The sequence below is a fragment of the Amphiura filiformis genome, chromosome 13 (assembly GCF_039555335.1).
Source record: "Amphiura filiformis chromosome 13, Afil_fr2py, whole genome shotgun sequence".
In the NCBI taxonomy this organism is placed as follows: domain Eukaryota; kingdom Metazoa; phylum Echinodermata; class Ophiuroidea; order Amphilepidida; family Amphiuridae; genus Amphiura; species Amphiura filiformis.
In genome coordinates, this window is record NC_092640.1 from 37,250,789 (window position 1) to 37,262,110 (window position 11,322).

The following is an 11,322-nucleotide window of genomic DNA, read 5'->3' on the forward strand; positions in this document are numbered from 1 at the left end:
TTACTATCCCGCTTGATAGTGATCATATTAACACATTATAATTACAAAAATTTACAGTACCACTATCATGCCGCAACTAGGATTATACCATTTTGTGCCAGGGTTGCATTATAATATTAACCTTTTTAAAGAAAAAAGAGTAGTCAGTTAAATAAATAATTAATTAATCAATGTCATCAACAGAGGTCATTCAGGGTCAGGTTATATGGGGTCAACGAGATGAAACAGTGTCGCTATCATGAGTACATATCACTTGAGTACATATGTCCAATACCATCAACAATAAAAAGTAATAATTCTCAAAAATTATTTAAATACCACCAACTATATTCATTTTTATATTTATGTCGATTAATAAAAAGTCATGAGAATATACTAGTACTTGGATCCTGATTCGTCAAGTCTGTTTCCATGACCACAACGCATCCAATCTTTTCTCTGGACCAGACGCATCCCTTTTTAAAGGGATTTTTATTGTTATTAATTCAATATGAGTTCATTATGCATTGGCTACTAGTACATTAACCTTGACTAAAAATAATTAAATTTTTCTCTAAAAATCCAGTCATATTTTTAATCATGTGGAAGCTATCACACCAGCTCTGGGTCTGTTGTTATCCGTGCCGACAAAGCAATTTCGATTGAAATATCTTCAGTTAAATGGGAAGAAGGTCGTAGGCACATAAAATGAGATCAAAAATAAATTTAATAATTTTTCACATTCTCATATCTTGAAAATCTACCTTACAAACACAATTGCATGGAACTGGTTGCTGTATCACATGTCACAGCCTGGACATTTCGGCAACATAGAGATTAAGGCACGTGAAGAACAAAATTAATGAAGGTTTTCGTAAGAGAGTGTTCGCGGAGGAGGGGGGTATCCGTATTCCCCTATGTCGGGGTGTGTTTTATGTTCTTTGGCTACGAGAATTATTTTCGTGTGGTAATCCTGAGACAGGAAAGTCCACATTGCTGTTACAATTATTGCTTTACACACACATCAAATGGCCATAAAGGCGCAGGATTGGTCATTGCACAAATAGCCTATAACTGCAAGAAAGTGTGCAATTTGTACAAATAGCACAAATAGCCAGTTGCTTATTAGCAATGTGTACAAATAGCACAAATAGCCAGTTGCTTAAGCAATTTTTACAAATTGCATAAATAGCCACAGATAGTCACAGACAAATTGTACAAATAGCAATACAGGTGTTGTAATTTGTGTGATTTATGTCAGTCAATTGCACGAATACTCTACTGTTGCAAGAAAGCGTGCAATTTGTACAAAGAGCCAGACATATAAAGCAATTCTTACAAACTGTATAAATAGCCACAGCTGTTGCAATTTGTGCCATTTAGGGGCTGTGCAATAATTATGAGCCGGGGGGTAAAATTTCCGAACGGCTCGCCAAAAATCGCTTGCCCCCCTCTCGGTCTGCCAAAACCGCACCCCCCCCCCTGCCCGCAAAAAAACCGTTGCTCCCCCCCCCTTGCGCATGCCAAAGTTTTGGGATCCCAATTTGCAAGCCTTAAAATGGTCTATATATATGATGCGAGCGCAGCGAGCAGGAAAATTTCCATATTAAAGTGTTTCCGTACTGTTTTCCTAAGCCCTTTTAGAGCGTTTTATTTAAAAGGCGCCACATGAATGTGTGCCAAAAATTGCCCCCCCATTTTACCCTCCCCAGGGCTCATAATTATTGCACAGCCCTTATGCATTTGTACAAATGGCATAAATAGCCACGTATGTAAGCAATTTCTACAAATTGTATAAATAGCCACAATTGTTCGATTCAATTCCAATTCGATACTTCACTTCATAATTCAGTTTTGGATTCAAAACCAATAATTCTCTCTCTTTATTTCTTTATTGATTCGAATTACTTGAATGATTTGAATTTTTTTTCAAATAATTTCAATTTAATTCCAATTCATTACTTATTTTTAATTGATGTAAATTCTTATACAATATCGAGCAAAACGGAAAAGTATGTATTTTTATATTCAAAATAATTATAAATAAAGAGGTTTTTTTTTAATTCGTGAAGGAATGTGCTGCGCATCTTGCCGTTGCAAGTGCTGCTATTGCTTGAGTATCATTCTTAAAGATAAGTTTGGCCAATTTTTTTCAAACCAGAATTTTTGGCATATTTGTAATGTTTACACATGTCCTAACGTACACTTAATTTTTAGGACAACAGAAGCAAGTTTGAATTAAAGTCATATTATTATGACTTTAAAATCACCCATAGAACACCACAGTTAAGCGGCTATGACAGTAATCGAGTCCTCTTTAATTTTACCTCATTCGTGTGTCGTAAAATTATCAGAAAACTTTCCTTTCAATTGTTACTAATACTATTTTTTAAATATTTGCCAAATAATAACCATATTCAAAATTGACTACAATATTAAGGGTTTAGGTCATTTTCTTCACGTTATGAGAGATATTTTCTGCACAAAAACGTAACAATTTCAAGTCGCGTATATGATTACGATTTCAGTATAAATAGCCTTTTAAAAATGATTTCAAAAAAATTGTCAAGCTTAAAGTTGCACTAATGGATTTGGTACAATAGATTAGATTTGAATATACCTCGAATTCCTGCGTAGTAAAATAGCAATAAAAGTAGCTGAAGAAACGTTACAATTCCATTGTATACTTCGTACATCATGCTTAAAGAATAATGTATTTTTATTTCAATTACCAATAGAAGGTCAGAGTTCATGCATCTGTACAGTGTCGTAAATTCAATCCGCAAAATATTACTTGAATATTTCAACTTCATTTTAAGTCGAGTCGATTGAGTGGTAAACATGGAATTCTAGCTTAATTATGCGCAATTTTTATGCTTTCCTAGACATCCTGGTATGTCCTGAATCCTTATAATGAATATTTTACAGTTTAAAATGTGACAAAATTTATTCAATTGGCCTCAAATTGGCCTCAAAGAAATAACAATAGATGCTAACGTAATTCATTTTAGAAACTATAGTTGTCAAAAACAAAGGCCAAACTTATGTCAATGTTAGAAACTAATTAAATTTTGTCAATGTTATAATTCGATGTCTAATTGTTGTAATAATCGGTTTAACTACCATAGCAATGGGTAAAACAATTTTTGAATGTATCGCGCTGCACTACAAGCAGGTTGTACTCACCACCTGTGTATGTCTGCAATCATAGATTGAATACACTCCCGCTCCTTACAGATATACTAATCTTACAGGTGCGAGTGATCAGCATGATATGGTTCAATGCAGAGGTACCGCGTGAACGTACCAGTGCAGCGCGGTAATTCAAAAATTGCTATGGTAGTTAATCCGATTTATTACGTCACTTCGATGGCGAATACTGATTAAATGTTCTATCTTACTAGTTAAGTTGCCATGTTAGATTTTAATCTTGACTCTGTGACTTCCTAGTGAAATTGTAAGCGTTGGTTAGTTTATCGTCTTTGGGGAATTAAACATATGATCAAAACCTGAGTGAAATGGACCTTATAATTTTATTACATGACTATCCCAATTGTAGAAAAGATAAATTATCATCACAGCATAACAATCTGCTAAAGACCTAGCGAAAACGTTCCAGGTGAGGGAAGAAATAGTGTAGTGTTGAACTTCAACTCTTTAAGCACTGTATCTACCACTGCAATAGGTACACTCTGCAATTTTATTATAATTAAGGTACGTTAATGCCGAAGAGGTGCACATAGATACACTGTGATAGATCAAAAACTATATACATATTTGAAAAAAAAAACAGCATGTAAACTACAAAAGAAGTGAACCAGAACGGTGTACTGGATATCGGATGAGTTGCACTAAAGTTCCAACAAATCATTAAACAGGCCACGATTATTAAAGTTAAAGTTTACAAAGCTTTTGATAAATCTGGACGATTTAGTAAATTGGGCATAGCGTTTGAGCCCGAACTAGGAACGAAATCAAGTTATTTTTTCTGTTAGCCAAGATATATATTACTGATTCCACTGCATATACTAGTAACATTGTTGTCATGACTCCTTTAATCTTTATTTTTGCGACTGTATAATTTATTTTGTTACAGTCCATAGAGTACAGTATGTTAAGCAATGATTATACGTTGCAACAATATGCATACAGGATCCACATTTTATATGTTCCCCCTAACGCTTTTTGAAAAGCGTTTTACAAAATGTAAAAATGTAATGGGTAGCCTGATTTGTTTTAGACACCGGGCCAATTTAAAGCATCGCACACCATAGGTTTGGTCACAATGGCTCATTATGTTTAAATAGACCGTTTTAAATGTTGCATCTGAGCCCATGTAAGAGAATTACTTCCATGCTTTCACAGGTATCAAAATCAATCATCACTGATCATATTTTGCCAAAAATGGTCATACAGTAACAACAAAAATCTCCCAAACGCAAAAACGTTGGAACGTGGTTGGGTTTTTCATCGTTTAAGAGTTTAGTAATGCGATTCATATTTTGTCCAATGATAATAACATTTTTAAAATGCTTAAATAGGGAATCAGTTCTTAAACACAGGGTATATTTGACAGTTGCCCTTGTGTAATTCTTCAGAATGTGTCGTTGGGGTATGAGATACGGAACAACTTACTGTTCTTGAATAGGATGAACAGAATTGCAATTATCTGTTCCGGCTCTCCACGTTTCAATCAACAACTCATCCCCGGCGAAGTATATGGCGTACAGCTTTGGTAAATAGATACATAACAATGTGAGGTATGAATTCAGCAGTAGAGACACGCATAAAGTGACCACCATCTGGTTAACATCGACTGCTGTAGAATACACGGGTATTGCTGCTAAACACACAACCAGGGTTGAATACATGCTAATTGCGATGAATTTAGACTCGTTGTAATTGCTGGGAACCTTTCTGGCGCGAAAAGCGAAGTAACAACAAGTAATAATGAGGAGCAGGTTGTAGATGCATGATGTTATGAAGCCGGTACCGAGTTGACAATAGATTGCTAGGAATGGTTGACGCTGAGCTGGGATGAGTATGGTTGGTGTTGAAGGGCCAAACAAAGGTGCTAAACTTGTAATGATCGCCTGGAAATAAATACATGATATATATATGATATGATATGATATGATATGATATGATATGATATGATATGATATGATATGATATGATATGATTTTATTAACTTGAACAACATCGCGGCAAACGGATGAATTGCATTATGCAAGGAACACACACACACAAATTATAAACTTAAGGAAACAAAATACTAGTACACATAAGCAAAAATATGAAAACATGGTAATTTGGCATGGAGGACAGCAGAGAGATTTAAAAGGGCACAACGGAAAGCCACCAAAGGAAGGAAGGAAGGAAGGAAAAAGATGACGACAGCTTACTTTTTCTTGGGTGCTAGACACACGAACGGCCATAGCACACCACGGGCCTTAGAAGACCAACCTTTCCGTGCCCACGTGCTTTCGCATGGTGACGCTCGTAGTTGTTTCCTGTTGTAGCTCTTTTAAGGCTTTTGGGCTTGTTAGGTTTAAAAAAATATGTCCTAACTACAAGTTTCAAGTTTGTTGTTTATTTCTTTGTTCAGCCAGTTTGAGTAGTAGAATATGCAATAATATGAGATACTGTTCACAATCTATTGTTTAGAATCGTGCAAGAGTGTGTCCTCTCTTCCTCTGGAGAACAGCATCTCATGTACATTAAATTTAGTGCACATTTTGAACGTCTTGAAGAAATATTTGCCGCATAGAATATATAAACTAGCAATTTGATAAGTAAAATTTGCTAATGAGGTATGGCGAATATTGCTAAAAAACGATATTGTTCAAGGTTGCCCCGCAGGGCTACAAAGAAATAATGTTGCTCAAAAAATCGATCAACCTTAAAGTTACACCCCGACAGAGGGTAGGCTTGAAGAATTAAGGGTTAAAACTAACAAAAAACATGATTCCACAATTAGAGACAGTCTGTCACCCATTATTTAAGGTGAAGCATTGTCCTAACGGGTTTTGGGACCCTTTACCAACCTATCGGTGCTAATTTATATTATAGTTTAAGGTTGATCTCTATTGTTTTTGCGCGCTTTTATTTCTAGCCATTATATTGTTCAATCAGTGGCTAATTTTTAGATTAAGCTTGATCACTATCATATTTGAGCGCTAATTGTTTTCTTGGGTTATAGTGCCATGAGCCCTATCTGCTCTAAGTTGCTCTGTATGCATTTGACGATATCTGCATTCTGTATTGTAAACATCTAAAAAATGAGGCTGGTATCTATTGCAGATGGGGTTTTCCTGCACCAACCACTCTATATATCATATACCCAATTGCCCGGTTTTTAAAGGACAAAAAGAACAAAGATTTACCTGAACAAGAATAGCTGCCGATGTTAAAACGAGTTGCTCCTTTGGGCTCACAAATCGAGGGCATTGCACTGATTTAGTTCCTGCTTGAAAGATACGCCAAATTCGGTTAACTTTAAACAAAATAGGAGCAAAAATGAAGCTGAAACTCAACGAAAAACAGATCTCAGCGACAATGCATGAGAAAGTTGATGGTCGTAAGATGGTAAGAAGTGAGGCGACGCATGCCATTGTAAGTCCGATTAGATTTACATAGCTAAGCTCGCGACTTGTAGCTTTGATGAGTTGGTGATGTCGGTAGACCCATATACCGACAATAACCAACAAACTCAGCAAGATACCGACGGATGATATACCAATAATGGCTATAATGATTGGGTTATTGAGGCTAACATATTCTGGGTATATTGGCAAACATTCTGCGTAATTATCATTCGGCCATTCAAAAATGGAACATTCTTCACAGCGACTAGCATTGATTACTATTGCGTGATCTGCACAGGCCTGACAACCCCAGCAGCATTTCTTCTTTAATGGAATAGATATCTCATTCGGACCACACATTTCGAAACATAATGATTCAGGAATGTCTCCATTCCATTCGATTTTATCTTCATCGATATGTAGACGATGCTCAGTATCATCGGGATCCCACACACCTACATCCATCATCTTATACGTACCATCAACAGGCTGCCAGCTTTTGATCAGATATTTACCAGACGTGTCGCCGTTTTTATCAAACGTAAAATAACCTCCTGGACCATCAAAAGAAACATTTAATAAGTGTCCTAGGTAGGTATTACCTTCTATCGCCTCATCGCAGAGATTATTATCCACGCAGTTACGTTTAATGCTATTGTCCAAGGCGATGGCGAATGCAAACACTGCGTTTATGATTTGCAATTCCATATTCGCTTCTGGAAGCGGACACGACGTCCAATCTGAACATCCATTCTCCTCACCAATCCAATGAAGCATGTTCTGATACCATTCGCTTGCAAGATGCTGTTTTCCCGATAATTCTCTGTAATAATCACGGAATTGTTTGATTGGTTGTTCGTTGTGTCTGATAAAAAGACTACCACGCAGGAGTTCATTAGTGCCTTTAGGGTTGACCAAATCCCCTCCCCATCCGTCACTGCCAACAAACATAAAATGTCTTTTGACATTGTGCTCTAAAATAGCTTGCTGGACACCGTAGGCAGAGCGCCAAGGAGAAAATATCACAATCACAATGACTTTTTCATTTTCGCGTAACTTATCAGCAATATCCTTAATTTCTGATTCTGAGGGTGAATTTGAAACTGGTTGGTTAAAAGCAATGCATATGCCTAAATTTTCTGCCATTGCTCGTATTTGGCGAGCTCCGTGCACGCCATATGAGTCTATTGAATTAAACAGTGCGATGTATTTCCAGTTATAGTGTAACAGAATATCTATGACGGCTCCAACTTGAAATTTATCGGGGGGAACGGTGCGGAGAAAGAATGGGAATCGATCTGTGTTGCTAAGTTCATCGCTAGTTGCTTGATATGAAATCATAGGTACATTGTAGACAGAATCAACCTTTGCAGCGAGTAGACTTGTGGAGCTTCTTCTTGGCCCGATAATACCAAGGACCTTTCCTGATTCTTGACGTTTTGCTGAACACGCGTTTTCATAGTCCAGATTTGCTGAAGGGCTTAGCATCGTCAAGACACTCCATACCGTTACATCTTCATCGCCACAGTTGTTACGTATCTCATATCCCAACGACACATTCTGAAGAATATCTTGCCGTTGGTTTACTAAATGAATGGCATAAGTCATACTTTCCACCATCGATATCATAGGAACCCAATATGTTCCATCACAAGCAACTTTATCTGAATAATAAGTAGGAAACATTCCTCCAATAGTTACAGAACCTGGCTGGTGGTGTATTTCGCAGGCTCGTTCAGGTATGTATGCTGCCAAATTTCCTTTTAAGGAATACAGAAATATTACCATAATAAACATGGTCCACGTGGTAATACGATGGACAGGAATGTTTACTAGTTTATCGGCCTCGTCCTACGATGTGTTTACATGTATGCATATTATATGAGAATATCTAACAATATTGTAAGTAAAATCTGTTTCCAAAAATCGGCAGTAGGTGGAGCTATAATTGTCATGGCAATTGTAAATACCTCCGCCACAGGTCGTTGGAATTGTCATATCTCTACAAGAAGGTTTGGATTATTACTTTAATAAATCGCATTATCAGGAATATTTTCTGTATAAAAACGTAGCAATTTGCAATCACCTGAGCATGAGTAAGTTTTGTGCGCTTCAGAAATAACCCGCTGTTGTAATTATTGTCTTGACAATATTTTCAAACTTTAAGTTAATGCCGAAAATGATCTGTACACTTTTGATCTGTTAAAATGGTAACGCCCGTATTTTCCTCATTTGTAAAAGCTCCCGGAAGTGTTACTCCTGCGCCCAGGAGCCTTTTTAATGTGCCTGCTGCAAATGCATGCGGAGCAAGCAAAAATTTGAATTTAATACTACTTGGTTATAACCAATTTGAAGCGCCCAAAAATGTTGACTTTCACCGCTTGAAGGGACGCTGAATTGGTTGATTGGGCACCCCCTAGGATGGCACCCTGGACATATGCTGTGAGATTAAAAACCCTGAAAGAATTCCTGGAGCCCATTAATTTGATATCTTGAACAAGGTTGTTTAAAAAAGATTTGAATCATGGTTTGAAATAAATCCAGATACACACACAAATTTGCTGATTTTAAGTATTTGAACATGTAAAAATAGCCATTAAATTTCCTGAGTCAACTAATGTGATGTAAAGAACTGTCCTTGAGCACGTGAAATAGGGAGATAACCAACGCTCTGCAGGGTTTATTGTTCTATTATTTCCGAGTAAGGCGCTGGCATATTGGAAAATGTTGCCAATCAATATTCATGAGAGTGTACATTCAACGTCCAGTTTTCGAAATTGGGTGACTTGTGTTTGGCAGGTGCGAAATGCATCTGATTGGGCGTTTTAATTACGTAACGCATAACGGCATTGATGTCATCGAATGGCTGCTTAATGTTGTTATGTGTTTAATTTCTAAAATAAATATTATTACATTTATTTATCATTCCTTTCTTTTCTTTCTCTGTACTTATTCTTTAATTGGCACTAACTTTATCACTCCCTCGCTCTCCTTCTCGCTCTTCCCTTCCTCCTCTTTCTTTCTTTCTTTCTTTCTTTCTTTCTTTCTTTCTTTCTTTCTTTCTTTCTTTCTTTCTTTCTTTCTTTCTTTCTTTCTTTCTTTCTTTCTTTCTTTCTTTCTTTCTTTCTTTCTTTCTTTCTTTCTTTCTTTCTTTCTTTCTTTCTTTCTTTCTTTATTCATTTCCTGTAGCCCCTCCCGGGGCCCCTCTCATTCTCCATATCCGATCCTCCTCCTCTCTTCCTCCATCACTCCCTCCCTAGACTTCTCACAGAAGAAGAATCTGCCCCTCCCCAACCACCCTTCCCTCCTTGGGTACGCCACTATTTCTATGCCAAAAACAACCATTATAGGCATATACTTATACTTACATGTATACGTAGCGATTACCATTATAGAGTACTATTATGTGGACATGGCAGCCTTAATACATTCTGATGTGTAATCGATCAGCAAGAGCATTCAATTTATTTAAATGAAGCGCCTAAAGTCAGGTGGGTGATAAAGAAGATTACATCGTTAGCTAAAGCCTCCTCTATAGACTTTAGACCCGCACAAGCACACATTTGGGATTCGTGAGAACAAAGGTACCACTTTACACATGATTGTATTATGGTCACTTATTGATACTCGCCTGTTGTGTAGAGCGTTAATATAATGCCGGATCAGTGACCAATTTAATGGCGGAACCCCTTTGTTCGAAATAATTGTACCACTTTTATGAATAGCCTGTCGGAAAATCAAATCGGCATCAAAGGAACAAAGCATTGCGTAATCTATTGCCACTCTATGTTTATAAAAGCTCTTTGGAGATAACAAATGGCAAGCCCCGAAATTTCAGTGTAAAAGCTACTGAGCGTAAACTGTCACATTTGCAGAACAAGGAACCACTTAAATAAGAAATCAATTAATTGATGCCTGATTTGTCATGTCTATTATTATCCCTACTAAGATAATAATTACCGCTATAACCACTTAATTAATGAAATAATACATCGTTGTTGTATATTTTTTACTTTTCACACCTTTCGACTGAAATTCTACTAGTTTTTAATCTAGAGCATTATTGCTGTGCTTTTATAAGAATTAGCAAATAAACAGTCAATATAAAGGTCAGTTTCAAGTCTGGAATGTAATGTATCTCTGAAACAAAACATCTCACGCCAAAAAAACTACATTTTCTGAAAGCTTATGTTCTTAGGAATCCAGCTGTATATACATATGGGGCAAAATACACTTTCGGACTTTTTCTATAGCTGAAATGGTCAAATATGAGATAAACTTCGTCAAAATCATACGCACACACAGGCGTCAATTTAGCCCCGCCCCTCTAGATCTGGCACTTTGTCGTAAATCCGGCCCTGGCTTTGTGGTGTCTGGGGCAAGAATATATGGTAATCCCTTCTTGAAGGGGAAATAACCGACCCAATATAATGAATAATACCTGACCACATTGCACTCGCAGTGCACAAAAATGTGCAAAATGACTATATTTTAATATACTATGTTATTTATAAAGTTTTGAAAAATATTTGACAAAAATGTTTGCCAAAATGCACAAGTTTCAAAATCGCGAAAAAATGAGGGTCGGGCAGGCCCCATCGCCGAGCTTCTTGCCTATAAAAGCCTGAAAGCTTTTAAGCTAGGTCTGAAGAGAAAGGTTAAAACCTTTCTCTTCAGACCTAGTCGATATTCAGTAAAGTAATATTCAAGTTTGTTTGCATATTTAGGTCCAGATTTAGGCACATATCAATATTCT

At 36.8% G+C, this 11,322-nt stretch overlaps 1 protein-coding gene across 1 annotated transcript; it reads right to left on the reverse strand.

Moving 5' to 3' along the window:
* Positions 1-4,610: 4,610 nt before the first annotated feature.
* On the reverse strand, positions 4,611-8,174 carry LOC140167633 (metabotropic glutamate receptor 5-like). The gene is made up of 2 exons (XM_072190929.1): positions 6,366-8,174; positions 4,611-5,072 (listed from the first exon to the last, which is right to left on the reverse strand). Exons 1-2 carry the CDS (start codon positions 8,172-8,174, stop codon positions 4,611-4,613), a joined length of 2,271 nt encoding a protein of 756 aa, XP_072047030.1.
* Positions 8,175-11,322: the final 3,148 nt, after the last annotated feature.